Here is a 16553-nt window from a genome sequence, read left to right as displayed (position 1 = left end):
TGAATTGCGAATTTGCTGCACGAATGCGTGAGGATTCTCTACCGCCCAGATTAGCACATTGTGTCTGTTCACTTCACCATTAAGAAAAAATGTTGCTTCATGACTGAAAACAAGTTTCGCACTGAACGCATCCTCTTCCATGAGCTGTTGCAACCGCGCCGAAAATTCAAAGCGTTTGACTTTGTCATCGGGTGTCAGGGCTTGTAGCAATTGCAAACGGTAAGGCTTCTGCTTTAGCCTTTTCCGTAAGATTTTCCAAACCGTCGGCTGTGGTACGTTTAGCTCCCTGCTTGCTTTATTCATCGACTTCCGCGGGCTACGCGTGAAACTTGCTCGCACGCGTTCAACCGTTTCTTCGCTCACTGCAGGCCGACCCGTTGATTTCCCCTTACAGAGGCATCCAGAAGCATTAAACTGCGCATACCATCGCCGAATGGAGTTAGCAGTTGGTGGATCTTTGTTGAACTTCGTCCTGAAGTGTCGTTGCACTGTTATGACTGACTGATGTGAGAGCATTTCAAGCACGACATACGCTTTCTCGGCTCCTGTCGCCATTTTGTCTCACTGCGCTCTCGAGCGCTCTGGCGGCAGAAACCTGAAGTGCGGCTTCAGCCGAACAAAACTTTATGCGTTTTTCTACGTATCTGTAGTGTGTCGTCACCATATGCCAATGAATGGAGCTACAGTGAATTTATGAAATCGCTTCAATCATTTGTAATAGCCCTGTACCTATCTAAAAAGTAAACTTTTTGGCGAAACCTGTTATTTCAGCTGAAGCAGGAAACAACGAAGTTCAGAGTAAGGAATACAGTAAACTCTCAAAGCTGTAGGTTTACATCACCACTATAATAAGTTACAGACTGTAACAAATTCAATTGATGGTGCTGACTTTCTAAAGTAATACAAATAAGTCAGAGTATCGTAGATGACGTTGTGTCTCATAGACTCTAACAACAGGAGAGACCGAAACAAGTTGCGTTCAACAAGTGTAACAACTAGTGAGTTGTCCGATGATTTTTCAAAGTTGTATTCCGTGACTGTTCCCAATCACTGTACTTTTGTACTTAAACTAAAAATTATTTTTCGTAATATAGTTCTAGGAAGAGGCATAAAGATTTCTGTCTTCTTCCGAACTAAATGGCTCTGAGCACTATGGGACTCAACTGCTGTGGTCATCAGTCCCCTAGACTCAGAACTACTTAAACCTAACTAACCTAAGGACATCACACACACCCATGCCCGAGGCAGGATTCGAACCTGCGACCGTAGCAGCAGCGCGGCTCCGGACTGGAACGCCTAGAACCGCACGGCCACCGCGGCCGGCCTTCCGAACTATTAGTTTTCTTACATCAGTTGTACGTTGCTAAATACTCGTTTTTCAATTGACTTGCTCTAGAATGGTAAGTTTGTCTAAGAGAAAACAATGCAGTGATCCCCTGACTTTTCTTACCTTCCTTCCCCTCTCGACCTTCAATTTACACAAATGAAAAGCACAAATTGTGGATGTTCTACACTTTGCTGTAGAGCATCCGAAATTTATGCTTTTCATTTATAGTTATGAAATTGTTCTACCGAGAAGTGACGGAAGAATCGGTTAACCTACAAAAATTCAGTTACCTGGTCTAGTACATTCAGGTACAGATATTTAAATTTTGTAGTGGAATTCTTAAAAATTACAGATAAACGCTATTTGTTTCGTTCCTGACTACTATCCAGTTTGATCAGATCCTCGTTTCGGATAGAACGCAATATGGACGATGAGTGTACACGGTATCACTGGAGGAATAGTCAGTATAGTTTCGACATATGCAATATTCTGAATAGTTTCCGAGATAGAACACTTTTTATGTACATTTTTATTTTTTTTCTGTATTATTCAGTAATTTGTCAGGTTCCCACATTTACACATGTACAGCAGTCAGTGAACATTAAAAAATGCAGGAGTATCCGCGGACTTATAGTATGATTACGATGCACCATTACAACCATGTGTTGCTGTTCCTGCATAGGTTGTTGAACTACACATTCAGAAAAAAATGGGAACATTGAAGAATACTTGTTTCTCACAATGTGCTGAAAGGTCTGGTAAGCACTCTACGTTCAGGAATCGATGTATCAGAAAGCACCGACGGTATTCTGCGACAGCAGTAGAACTACCGTCGCTGAAACCGTAACTACACACCATGTCTTCGTGTTCTTCATTAGTGTAGATGTGTGGCATTTTAGCCAACGCGTGTACAAACACGAATAACCGATGCTTCTCTCTGATACGCCCTCAGTCCCTCGCACTACTTCACTGCCAACACACTGTGGACAACTGCGCGTTCAGCGAGCTGGTTTGATGGCAGAACGACATCTGAAGCAAACAGGTTGAAAGCGAGATAAGTTGGGCTAGAATAAAACATCAAATAGTTTGGGTAGGTAAGACACATACGTGTGCGCCACGAGCCTGAAAACAAATTTTACCTTAAATGTGTTCTACCCCGGAAACCATTCGCAATAGGGCATATGTCCGTAATAATTTTTTTGCTTCAAATGAGCGTTCGCCTCATATCCCTGAATACTGCCCATTTCTTCTGGGACACCCAGTGTTACGTGGAGCGGTACTTGCTTTGGGAGGCACATTTGTAGTTTATTAGAGCGCATCGTAAGTCACATTTGACGACGCTCGTTTGCTACTATATAAAAGCAACATCTCCATCACCTTAAGACAACTACAGCAGAGAAGTAGCAGAAGCATAAAAATATTAAGAAATCGTCGTCCATTAGCTAATAGTCGTTAGCAATAGTTCCGATGGATAATTCCAATATGTCTTCGGTGGTAAAAATTATGTAACGATAAAAAAAGAAACCGCCACACCGGGATTTCTGTCTCTTCGGCCTGCCCTGGTGGTCTCTCGGTTCTAGGCGCGCAGTCCGGAACCGCGCGACTGCTACGGTCGCAGGTTCGAATCCTGCCTCGGGCATGGATGTGTGTGACGTCCTTAGGTTGCTTAGGTTTAAGTAGTTCTAAGTTCTAGGGGACTGATGACCGCAGCTGTTAAGTCCCATAGTGCTCAGAGCCATTTTTTTCTGTCTCTTCTTCAAAAGAAATCTTGGTGACATAGCATCGTGAGGCGGTACGTTACCTGACGTCACGTCTTAATTTGCGTGTTAAAGAGACGACATCGGGTTTGGTGAATTGCTTAACACTGAGGAGATGTAAGTAACGGTGCAGCCATTATGAACATAGGCAGCAGACCTAATGAAAGGGTGAAGTCGACCATCTATGTCCTACGTGAACAGATAACTCAGTGATGAGTAGAAGCATCACAGCTTTTTAAATTCCTATCACACTTCTCATTCAGTTGCGAGAGTAATGCGAAATCTTGCTAATGCGTTGCTAAGCAGTCACTAGATGTAGCTTCTGAAATTGATAAAAAGAGTAAAATCTTTTGCAATGACTATCACGGTTTCAGATAAAAGTCTGCCGAATTCATTTTACTTGCAATCTATGCCGCTTATAAATCAAAAGCCTGGCGAATATGCATAGTAGGAAATCCTCATTTAATACGCGAGTCACTGTTACTAGATTCGGGCATAAATTCTTAAGTGTTTCAGCTGTGTCAGAGGTTGGTTTTTATTTTTACTGCAAAGTGCAGGGCGTGTCTCAGACCTTGCGTCCATCTTCAACTGTCTCGACTGCTTCAGTAGTTCTTTAAAAATGATTGATTTTCAAAAAACCTTTCACCCACTGTGTTGCCCCTTAGTCGCTGAATTGTATTAAAGTAAAGTCAGAAATCCAGTGCTTATGGGTGTCATAAATCGTATTACACTTGGTCTCTTATTCATCCTCATATTTAAAGAGACATAAATATTTGAGAGCTAATATGCAATGCAAAATATTGTGAGAGGGGGGATGGAATTCAAAGATTTGTATTTTCCACTATATTGAGACGAAAGGCTTATACTTCGGGTAACAAAGCCTCTAGAATTGACTGTGTGTCATCGGTGAACCGGTTTTTCGGATATAAAGTCGAAGAAATCTGCTCTTCAGAGCCAGCCAAGGTTTGAAAAAAAAAAAAAAAAAAAAAACCCTACTGTAATAGCAAAATTTTCTTCAAACACTCCTCTAGACAGGCAGGTTTCACCAGACTCAATCTAGCCACCAACAGATGGAGCTAGGTGTACTTCACAGTGACGTAGGATTTATAATCAGAGCATGCGCCCTCATCTTTTAGAAGTTAGGCCGTATGCAACTCAACTGAATTTTCAGTAGCTTATCTGTGAGGATAACAATATATCTCTGCTAAGAGTATGAGGCTGTGCCTGCCAGGGACTTCTATCTCAGGCAAAGTTTTCGTGTGTGAAATATTTGGAGTGTTTACATGACATGGATCACTTACTCATTTTTGGAGTCTGCTCGTAATTAGATATGTACGATTGATCACAAGTTTGAGGCATTTTACCATTAGGACAAGAACTGTTTGCCAGACCGATTTAGCTTTGACAGGTAATTTATTTCGCACTGGAATTTAGGATAATTCGGTTCTGGCGGCTTCGGTATTAACGAAGTATTAACCATTACTAAGAAGAAAAAGCGAAAACGAAGAAGAACGTCTGACATTTCCTGCTTTAACTTCTTTCCTTGTTGAATATCGTTTTTGTTTGATAGGTACATACGCATGTTTGTGCATTATGTCAGTACTGATGGGTGGAAACATTCTACGGTGTCTTTGGGTGACTGACGTAATTACAGCTTCTTCCAAGCGACATGTATAATTAAGCCATCGAGCGTTGACGACCCTGGTGGGTCTTCGTGTCAGCAGTGTCTTTGTGCACGATGTCTCAAAATGATTTGCCGCCTGACAAGCGATGTGAAGCGACGCTGTATGCGTCAATAAGAAACTACAAACAAAGATGATTTCTTCAGCAGCTACTGAAGGATGCATTTCACACACTGCTTTCCCTTGTTTTCCGACATTGCTGCTTCTCAGTTCTCAATAAACACCAAGGTGCTGAAGCCACGTATGCTGATAGCTCTGAAGGTTCAGAAAAAGCGGGATATACTGAAGACCAGGAACAACACAAACACCAGCGAGAGAATTCGACGATATATCTGGTTGCTGTTACCAGAGTCATATGTTTCATCAAGAAGAAAACTCTCAAACCATTTTTGGCATGCAGATATTCTAAGCAGTCATAAGGCTGTCGACCAATGCTATAGTCTGCGCAGGATACGGTGGGCAGTGTGGAATGACCAGTTGTCGTCCAGAGCGCTGGGTGAGTCCATTTGTTTGTTGGGAGGGGGAGACGAATAATGTTTGCCCACTTTCGGCTATTTGGCGATGCACTGCCAAGACGGATTCGAGGTGCATGTCCTGCAGTTCTTCACGAACGATTTTACAGAAACTATTTCGTAAAAAAATTCATTTTTGCATTGCGTATAGCCTCTGTATGTCAGCTTCATAATGACAAGCCCATCATTTCGTTAATACTCATAGTTATTGTGATACTTGCATTTAAGTAAGACAGTAGCAAAATCGGAAGAGTTTGCAATGAAAAATAGGGGTCATTATGATTTTCCATTTGGTACATATCACATAATATGTTGCTGTATATGAAATTTAGCAAATATATTGAATTTTTCTGTAGACTTAGGTGTAGGTTTGTGTCTGTCACCAGTCTCGAGAAAACTGATTGTATGCAGCACACTCGTTTGCGATTGTGCGAGCCAGCGATAAGGCCAGAATGAAACATGGATATTCATAGTATCTCAAAAATGGTTTGAGATATCAAAACGAGATTTTGGCAAATGATAGCACACATAGAGGAGAGTATTTTGCCACGTGATTAATATGGGATACGTTATTATCTACAATTTTGTTGTACTAACTACAGACTTTTTCAATGAAATAATATAATTTTTAACGGTTATTGATAGCTCGTGAGACGAGAACTGCTGTGGGTTTTGGAACAATGTAAGGGAAGACATTACATTTTTGTACAGAGGAAGTGCGTATTCATAAACTATTGTCGTGAGTTCCTCACTTAATAAAGTTAACAAGCCACTGTTTCAGAATTCTCTCACAGCTTTGTATGCACATCATGTTTGTGAGGTGACATTGTATAAACTCCACTGTGTTTTGGCAAAAGAAGCAAATTTTAACATGGCAGCAAGAGAAATATAGGTTTTAACTAATATTCGCCACTCATGACGCTTCTCTAAAAGCTACAAATGGTTATGTGTCAGGCGAAAATAAAAGCAGTTTTATTGCATTTCCAGCAATATTCTTTTTAGATACTAACCAAACTGGAGGTGACTGTACATCATTTTGTATGGTCACCATGAATGTGTGGCCATGGTGGGGCTTCACTTAATATTTACAAAAAAAGTGCAGGCTTCAGTGTAAAAAGACACTTCCCCTCCAGCGCTCGGCATTTCCACTACAGTGTGCTGACCGCCTGTCCGTAACCCCCACCACTGCTGCTCTCCCCACACTTTCCCTCCCAACTGCGCGTCTACCGGCCACATTATTCTGTGCACACCCTCAACACTCGTTAGTGTGCACTTTCGATGACCTTCTTTATGACCTTTGCAATATTGCACACTCCATGGTTTTTCTGTTCATATGGAGTCATTTGGACATTACGGGAAATGAGCTAACCTATCGCTTAGAGTAGGCTGTTCAGCTTTCTTCTGCGCCCCAGAATGCGCAACGCAATTTTTTTTTGTCTCATCGGCTGTCAGATGTAGAGTGTCTCCAGTCCCTCTGATGTTCTTGTTACGTCTATCCTTAGGTGCGTTTCGTCGTCGGAACGCGGAATGGAGCTTGCACCTTAATGATGGCTCTATGTTTGTTTGCAACCGAAGTCACACTGATAGTTTCACTAGAAATTGCGACGCCTGTGTTAGTGGCAGATGTAACCGTTTCGGCATCGAGGGTGCGTTTCGTAGGGCCTGGTGCGTCACCCACTCCTTTCACGTCGAGTGAGGTCGCCATATTTTCCTCGGACTCCACGTCTACGGCCCTCAACAACAGGAAGTGCAGCTGCAGAGCGACATTAGTGTTGTTTGGGCAGCGGGCGCGCCGTCATGTCAGCCAAAACACTGAGCGGGAGCGCGGCAGCGTAGCTGTTTGCTAGGGCAGCGGCTGGCTCACTTCGCGCGGAAATTGCACCGGCCTGCGCTTACTGCAACAATTTGCCCGCAAATGCTTGGTCGACCAACAAAAAACAGAGAAGGGGGGGGGGGGGGGGTGAGGTCTGTGCACTGCTGTACGAGATGAATGCGGTATGTTACCAAGGTCAGATATTAAAGGATGCACTTCTTCGGAAAACAAACATTCTTAAAATCAACTCAACTTGCTATGGACAGGCTGATTACAATAAAATTTCTACACTTGAGCCAGTGTAGAAGGAAAACCGTTTACCTTGCGGATACCGTGCATTACAGAAGTGATGTTCAGACTGTGCTCTGCACCATTGTTAGTGGAGTGACTTACCGTTAAGCGCTGGTACTGGTACGGCGTTGTATGACGAAACACAAGCATTAGCGTGCATTGCAGTTACAGACATTCAACATGGCTCTGAACAAGGTAGCAGGGTTTTACTCGTAAAGCTGTTTTATCAAAACAGCCGGCCGCAGTAGCAATGCGGTTCTAGGCGCTGCAATCTGGAGCCGAGCGACCGCTGCGGTCGCAGGTTCGAGTCCTGCCACGGGCGTGGATGTGTGTGATGTCCTTAGGTTAGTTAGGTTTAATTAGTTCTAAGTTCTAGGCGACTGATGACCTCAGAGGTTGTGTCACATAGTGCTCAGAGCCATTTGAACCATTTTTCGTTTTTATCAAAACAACACCAATAATGATGCTACTCTTCACGAGTATCAACGCATTAAAGGAATATGGACAGGTCCTCTTCCCGCACCAAGATTGAAGAACATGATTCGGAAGTTTGACTTAAGTAACGCTTTGTGAATTGCTCCTGGGAGGAGCCGACGGCCGGTTACGCCACAAATTGTTGGGGAAGTTTCTGTTACCATGATGAAGAACGCTGGAAGCAATGTGCGATCTAAAGCAGTGGACGAGTGTGTCACGACAGCTATACAATCCATGGTCTACCGTTCGAAAAGTGCTAAGAACAGTTATGAAATGGTATCTCTAGTGTGGTTCCAGGCTGTAGTGGATGCAGACGATCGTAACATTGAACAAGGTTACTAACTTCGAATGTAAGCATGGTACGCAATTAACAAATGTTTACCTCCCATGTGGACATTAAAATACACTCATGCTCACAAATTAAGGAAAATTGCAGAATGTGGTGCCACAAAACGTAGCACTTCACAAAACTGGCACTAATATCATAGGCACATAGGGAACACACACGACACAGATCTGTAAGTCCACGGTATGGATGATAAGTTGAGAAAACTGTCCCGAAACACATGTGCTACAAAACGCCACTGTTTCCTGCGCATGTTCCCCGACATCAATATGGGATATGATCACCATGCACACGTACACAGGCCGCACAACGGGTTGACATAGTCTGGATCAAGTGGTAGAGCAGCTGCTGGGGTGTAGCCTCCCATTCTTGCACCAGTGCCTGTCGGAGCTCCTAAAGTGTCGTAGGGGTTTAAGGCGTGCAGCAATACGTTGACCGAGAGCATTCCAGACGTGCCCGATGGGGTTTAGATCTGGAGAACAGGCAGGCCACTCCATTCGCCTGATATCTTCTGTTTCAAGGTACTCCTTCACGATGGCAGCTCGGTGGGGCCGTGCGTTATCATCCATCAGCAGGAAGGAGGGACCCACTGCACTCCTGCATGCTGGTGCAAAATGACGTCCCGATACAACTGACCTGTTACAGTTCCTCTGTCAAAGACATGCAGGGGTGTACGTGCACTAATCATAATCCCACCACACACCACCAACCTCCCCAGGGGTCGTAACCCCTGCAACCCACAGAAGAGAAAGATGCTTCAGTAGCTGATAAGAAATTTTTTTTAGGATAAGGATCTTTATTAGGAATGGTAATACAAAGTGATATCTCCTTGTACAAGAATATATTTAGTTCAAACACCAGACAGTTTGCACCAAACATTTATCTTCTTATGTCCCTTTCAAGGACATTAAGGGGTTGGTATCTGGTTCCTGGTTCACGCCAGATGAAAACCGGGAGAGAATCACTGTTCAGACTACACCTGGACTTGTCCGTGAACGTAACCTGGGATCTTACAGGCTCTCCTGTGACCAGGGGGTTAGTGGAATGTACCTTGCAGGTCTCTGGGTGAATAAACCATGTCTGTTCAGTCGTCTGTAGACTGTGTGTCTGGAGACAACTGTTCCGGTGGCAGCGGTAAGGTCCTGAGCAAGACTACCTGCAGTACTCCGTGGCCGTCTGCGGCACTGATGGTGAGATATCAGTCTTCTTGTGGTGTTGTACACTGTGGACGTCCCGTACTGTAGCGCCTGGGCAGGTTTCCTGTCTGCTGGAATCGTTGCCATAATCTTGAAGATCACACTTTGTGGCACACGGAGGGCCTGTGCTACGACCTGCTGTGTTTGACCAGCCTCCAGTCGCCCTAGTATTCTATCCCTCATAACGTCATCAATATGTGTTCTTTGAGCCATTTTCAACACACAGTCACCATTAGCACGTCTGAAAACGTCTGCACACTTACTCGCTGCATCGTACTCTGACATGCACCAACACACCTCTGCGTATGTGGACTGCTGCCAGCGCCACCGTGCTACGACCGCAGGTCAAATGCACCGCATGGTCATACCCCGAGGTGATTTAAACCCGCAAACCGCCCACCAGAGCGTTGTTTCACCATGTAACAGCATTATCCTTAATTTATGAGCATGAGTGTATAATGGAGCACCACGGCATGAAATGAAAAGGGAGGACCCTGTCTGAAACCCAAGAATAGTTGTGTTAATCAAACGCTGTTAGAGTTAAGGGGGAATACCAAGTGGGCTGAGTCGTTAATGGAAATTTGGACTGAGGACGGAGGTGTGCTAGTATAGTCCACTCAGGTGTCCGAAGTCACTGTGCCAGTGCGGCGTAGTGGTTAGAATATCTTCTTAGTGAGCAGGAGATGAGGGTTCGAATCCCAGCCTTAGTACAAATTTTCCTTCATCGCTTCAGTCTGCATAGATGTTCAAGGCTTGGAAAAGTCTCTGGGACAATATGTTTCATTTGATTTTACTTAATTAAAAAATGTTCAAATGTGTGAAATCTTATGGGACTTAACTGCTAAGGTCATCAGTCCCTAATCTTACACACTACTTAATCTAAATTAACCTAAGGACATACACACACACCCATGCCCGAGGGAGGACTTGAACCTCCGCCGGGACCAGCCGCACAGTCCATGACTGCAGCGCCTTAGATCGCTCGGCGATTTCGCTTACAAGGGAATCTCCCCATCGCACCCTCCTCAGATTTAGTTATAAGCTGGCACAGTGGATAGGCCTTGAAAAACTGAACACAGGTCAATCGAGAAAACAGGAAGAAGTTGTGTGGAACTATGAAAAAAATAAGCAATCAATGCAAAGATGAAGATTAAACAAAAAATTGATTGTTCTCAGAGCGAGGCAGAGGAGTCCTGGGCGCCAGTTACCCTTGTTACGCCACTGATTATTTCCTTTTATATACTGAACTATACAAAATAAAATCGTCATAAATTCTAAACGGTTTGCGTTACAACGTTCAAACTGCACGGTTGGCCGCGGGGCATGTTGGGAACTAGTACGCGCATGTATGGTTTGATTTAGCGACGAAGCCCACTTTCATTTGGATGAGTTCGTTAATAAGCAAAACTGGCGCATTTTGGGGACTGAGAATCCGCATTTCTCGATCGAGAAATCTCTTCACCCTCAACGGGTAACTGTGTGGTGTACAACGTCCAGTCACAGAATAATTGATGCGATATTTCTCGATGGTCAGCGTGATTTCGACAATATGTGGTTCATGCAAGACATAGCTCGACCCCATCGAAGCAGGAGAAATGGTTCAAATGTCTCTGAGCACTATGGGACTTAGCAACTGAGGTCATCAGTCCCCTAGAACTTAGAACTACTTAAACCTAACTAACCTAAGGACATCACACACATCCATGCCCGAGGGAGGAGTCGAACCTGCGGCCGTAGCAGTCGCGCGGTTCCGGACTGTAGCACCTAGAACCGCTCGGCCACTACGGCTGGCCCAGAAGCAGGAGAGTGTTTGATGTCTTGGAGGAGCACTTTTGGAACCGCGTTCTCTCTCTGGGGTACCCAGAGGCCACTGACATGGGCCTCGATTGGCACCATATTATCCGGATCTGAACACATGCGACTCCTTTTTGTGGGGTTATATTATAGACAAGGTATACAGCAACAACCCCAAAACCATTTCTGATCTGAAAACAGCCATTCAGGAGGTCATCGACAGCATCGATGTTCTGACACTTCAGTGGGTCATGCAGAATTTTGCTGTTCGTCTGCCAATGATGGCAGACATATCGAACATGTCATAACAAAAAAATGGTTCAAATGGCTCTGAGCACTATGGGACTTAACATCTGAGGTCATCAGTCCCCTAGAACTTAGAACTACTTAAACCTAACTAACCTAAGGACATCACACACATCCATGCCCGAGGCAGGATTCGAACCTGCGACCGTAGCAGTCGCGCGGTACCGGACTGCGCGCCTAGAACCGCTAGACCACCGCGGCCGGCATGTCATAACCTAAAACAGAATATCTGTAATGGTGTTTACATGTTGAATAACGTGTGTGCACTCCGTTGTTTGTAACTAATTTACGTTTCTTTTGATATAGTTGAATAATTGTCACTCGGAGTATACAACAGCCGATCACGTGCATGTACGCTGTGCTGACAACGGCGCCCTGTGCCGTGTTGCAGACTGCACGGGTCGTACGAGGCGCTCAAGTACGGCACTCTGCTGGACGGCCTGGCCGACCTGACGGGCGGCATCACCGAGAGCGTCGGCCTGCGCCAGGACGCCACCACGTGCGGCCGCGTGCTCGCCAAGCTGCTCGACATGACCTCGCTCGTCACCTGCACCGTGCAGCCCGCCACCACGCAGGTACGCCCCTCTCACACTCACTCGCTGGGTCTGCGCGACCACTCGCAACAAGATGCGTAAACTGGTTCGCCAATACCCACCGCTTTTGGCTGGTCACGTAAACACTAGACTATCTATTCTGGAAATGCACGTGTCTGAGCCTTCTTTAGATTGTCACGATGTTACTAACTTTTGCATTTGTTGACTTAAGTTAGTGAAGTGAGACTGTGTGGAGTAAAGGAAAAGTAATATTGTGCACAGATAAGAAAGTTATCCAGAATGAGATTATCATTCTGCAGCGGAGTGTGCGCTGATATTAAACTTTCTGGCAGATTAAAACTGTGTGCCGGACCTTTGCCTTTCTCGGGCAAGTGCTCTACCATCTGAGCAACCCAAGGACGACTCACGCCCCGTCCTCACAGCTTTACTTCTGCCAGTACCTCGTCTCCTGCCTTCCAAACTTTACAGAAGCTCTCCTCGCAGGAGGACCTCTCGGTTACCCATTCGTATATTTCCAAATTTACTGTTGCTAATACTCTTCTTAACAGTGTTTGCATTCATTGTCGTCTTTTGATTATTCTTCTCCTTTGTGCATTGAGTTGAAATATGAACTTTATAGAACTGAAGCGTCTCTTCCCCTTGCTTTTGTATTTACAATCACTTGACCTGTGGCCTCTGACGCTACAATTGAAGCACTTTTTGTGTGGATCCCAAGCAGCGCTTTTAGTATTTCTGTTACTTGAGTCTACAGCACTATTCTTACTGGAGTTCCCGAAATTTCCATTACTGTAACTTTTGTTAGTTCTTTTCGGCAGTGTCTTCACAGCTCTTTCGTAATGCCTCAGTTTTCCCTTAAACTCTTTCATATCTCCAGCGCCATAAAGTAAAAGTTTTGTGCCTTAATCGTCTTCCGTTTTGTCAGCCACATAATGAAATAGCAAGTCTTTATAAATATCACCACAGCCGCCAATTTTTTCATTACGAGAAAATGTTCTTGAAGGCACTCTTCCTATTCCTTCTTTCACCGCGGTTGGTGGATCTCCGCACCACTTGCTTTCACATCGAGTTATTCTTGCAGGGCTTTCTTCGGTGCAGACCACGATGTAAGACGCTTTTCATCCTGAATAAAAAGCTTTGCCAAACCTTCAAGCAGTTTTGCGCGAAATAAAGCATTTGAAGTTGACTTCAACCCATTGAAATCGCTGTTTCCTCAAGTCCTTGATACATTTTTTAACTGGATATCCATCACTGCCACTAAATGATTGACGAGCAGCCTCAACTTCACGAGATTACAGAGAAAATTCATGGTGATCTTCCGTGAGTGTGGTGAGAATTGCGTTTCGTTTCTATCGTGTCTGTTTCTAAATCGTAAACCTTTTGAGTCTTCTTTTCGAGTGAACTCAATCTTTTATCGCTAGCAATCGGATTGCATCCTTTTCTTCATTATCATCATCATCTTCTTCTTCACATTCTATGTCGTCGTTAATTTTCACCGAAAGTTTTCCAATGTTGGATAAATAATAACAAGTTTCTGTAGTCACCTCATTTCTCGTCCCGCTATCTATACACAGTATGTTTCAGATTGCCTCCAACTTAGCTTCTGAAAATGATGCTCAAATGTTGACTTCTTAGCTTCATGTTCACCAGATATTGATTGAAAAGTAAAGCCACAAAATTTTTTCTGTCATCTGAAGCTGTTCTGAGCATTAACTTATGTAGAGATTTAATGATTTTAACCGGCCCAGAGGCTATATTTTTATTTACTCTTTTGATTACACCTAGCGTTGCTGTTTTTAATTTTTGTTTCTTCATCGGTTGTTTATTCTCTCCACACAATGTTTAAAATTCTTATTGCGTCGCTTTTGCTACTGCTAATCGTTTTTAAAATGTGAACCCTTGTTGTAGATCCAAAATAAACACAATTCCACGACGCTACGTCATCGCAGGCAAAAGACCCTGAGAAAAGTTCGTCGTAAACGTCGTAGTTTAGGAGCAAAACCTGATCGTCTCTCGTTCAGTTGATTCCGGACATAGCCGCGCCCCTCCCTCAATTTCCTAGAAAAACTGTCCTAACCTCCACGTAAAACTATGTATTATTATTGCAGTTACAAACCCCAATACTGAATGATAAAAAAAGTAAAGGAACAGAATCACCAGACTCGCGTTTTTCCGTGAACACACAGAGCCACCTGCCACTATTCGGCTTCTCTGGCATGTCACCGGTCTTCTTCGCAGGAAAACTCTTTACCCTCCCCCACCTCCCCCCGAATCCCACAATATATTAAACTCAACATTTCCTTTTCCGTGCTCGAGTAATTATTTTCGGCTTTATTTTACTGTGTTGATGCATATCTTACTGGGTGTTCTTTCCCGTTCACTTCCTGCCTTAGAATGCATCCAATTGCCTGGTTGCTTGTGTTATAGGACAGAATAAATTCCTCTTCGCAATTTGGAAATATTAATACAGGGCTGTTCGTGATGCCATCTTTAATTTCTCTAATGCTGCTCAACATTCTCCACCCACTGGAATTTTACACCCTTCTTTAAAGGATGTGTCAATGATCTGTCAACGTAGGCAAATTTTCTATAATGAATTAGATGATCCTAAAAATGACTGTACCTGTTTTGTAGTCTACAGTGGCAGAAAATCACTCACTACACATATCAACCTCGGCTCAATCTTTACGCTGTATTGGCTAATGATATGGCCTAGATAGTTTACCTCCATCAACAAGAAGTACCACTTCTCGATACTCAACGTTAATCGCGCTGTACGAAACCTAGTCGTTGCGAGTGCTCCTTCATATTCTTGGAAAAGACGATAATATTATCCAAGTAAAATGTCTGCTGACGCATATCCAGCCCTTTCAACAGACTATCTAGCAATCAATGAAATGTGGTCAGAGCATTCTTTAAACAAAATGACATCGTCTGGTATTGGTAATGTTTCCAAGGGATGATACGTGCAGTACTTCCAACTCGTTGTAAACAGTTTTAGATCCATTGTGGAAACGTTCTTGCATTGACGAAAATAATCCAAATTTTGCTTAATATTGACGGAAAAATTACCAACATAAAAAAATAATTTATGTAGAGTAATAACATTTTGGGGCTACATTTGTCTAGGTAACATATTGAAGTGATTATCATTACAAGATCACAGCGTGAGATAAACCATTACAAATGTGAAACGCTGGCACGTTAATAGCCGGAGTAACTGCCAGAGTGTTGAATACAAGCATGCAAACGAGCACTCATTGTGTTGTACAGGTGCCAGATGTTAGTTTGTGTGATGGAGTTCCATGCCTGTTGCACGTGGTTGGTCAATGCAGGTACGGTTAATGCTGGTTGTGGATGACACCAAAGTTGTCGCCGATAATTTCCCATATGCACTCGACTGGAGACAGATCTGGTGATTGAGCACCGCAAGGCCATATATCGACACTCTGTAGAGCATGTTGAGTTACAACAACGGTATATAGACGAGCGTTATCCTGTTGGAAAACACCTCTGGAGTGCTGTTCATGAATGGCAGCACAACAGGTCGAATCAACAGACCGACGTACAAATTTGCGTTTAGGGTGCTTGCGATGACCCCGAGAGTATTCCTGCTGTCATACGAAATCGCACCACAGACCATAACCCCAGGTGTAGATCCAGTGTGCCTAAGAGGGTCGTTCAATAAGAAATGCCCAACTTTTCTTTCTCAGAACATATTTATTGTTAACAGTCAGAATTTGATGGCAGTATACATAAACATGTCTAGTCCATGTCCTATTTTTCTACGTAGTCACGTTCTGTGGCCGTACGCCAACGTTGTGGAAGAGGGTGTATTCCTTGCTGGTAAAAGCTCTTGTTCTGTAGGCGTAGAGAATCTTTAAGTGGCCCAAAGAGATGGAGTCTGAGAGTGCCAGGTCTGCACTATAGGGTGTATGAGGCAATGATGTCCAACCTAATTTGGTGATGTGTTCCCAGGTTCTCAGATTTGTGTGTGGGCGTGCATTATGATGTTGGAGGAAGATTTCTGCTGGATTCTTGTCCGATCAAACACGTCGGAAACGGTTCTTGAGTCTATTTAGAGTCTTCACGTATGCCTCTGAATTGATGGTTGACCCTCTTGGCGTCACAACCACGAGAATGACGCCATCACAATCCAAGAAGACTGTCACCATGGCTTTTGCGGCAGAGCGGGTTGCCTTGAATTTCTTCTTTTGAGGTGAGTGAGGATTATGCCACTCCATGGATTGCCTTTTTGTTTCCGGTGCAAAGTGGTTCAACCAGCTTTCGTCCCCCGTAACGATCCATGACACAAAGGCCTCTCTGTCAGTGTCAACACCCTCCAAAATTCAGATGAAATGGCCTTTCTTTGAACCTTGTGGTCCACTGTAAGTATTCGTGGAACCCATCGTGAGTACCTCTTTGAATATCCGAGAGTCTCGATCATTGGAGACGCACTTCCAATGCTGACAGACAACTGCATAGCCAATTGTCGATTTGTAAT

At 43.9% G+C, this 16553-nt stretch overlaps 1 protein-coding gene across 1 annotated transcript in view; it reads left to right on the top strand.

Moving 5' to 3' along the window:
• LOC126481052 (calpain-C) overlaps window positions 1-16553 on the top strand; it is a 453845-nt gene that overhangs the window by 380153 nt on the left and 57139 nt on the right. Inside the window, exon 5 of the mRNA XM_050104532.1 lies at window positions 11890-12073. Coding sequence (XP_049960489.1) covers window positions 11890-12073 — 184 coding nt within the window. The remainder of the gene's footprint in view (window positions 1-11889; window positions 12074-16553) is intronic.

Source organism: Schistocerca serialis, chromosome 5 (assembly GCF_023864345.2).
Source record: "Schistocerca serialis cubense isolate TAMUIC-IGC-003099 chromosome 5, iqSchSeri2.2, whole genome shotgun sequence".
Classification (NCBI taxonomy): domain Eukaryota; kingdom Metazoa; phylum Arthropoda; class Insecta; order Orthoptera; family Acrididae; genus Schistocerca; species Schistocerca serialis.
This window is presented reverse-complemented; position numbering and strand designations above follow the sequence as displayed.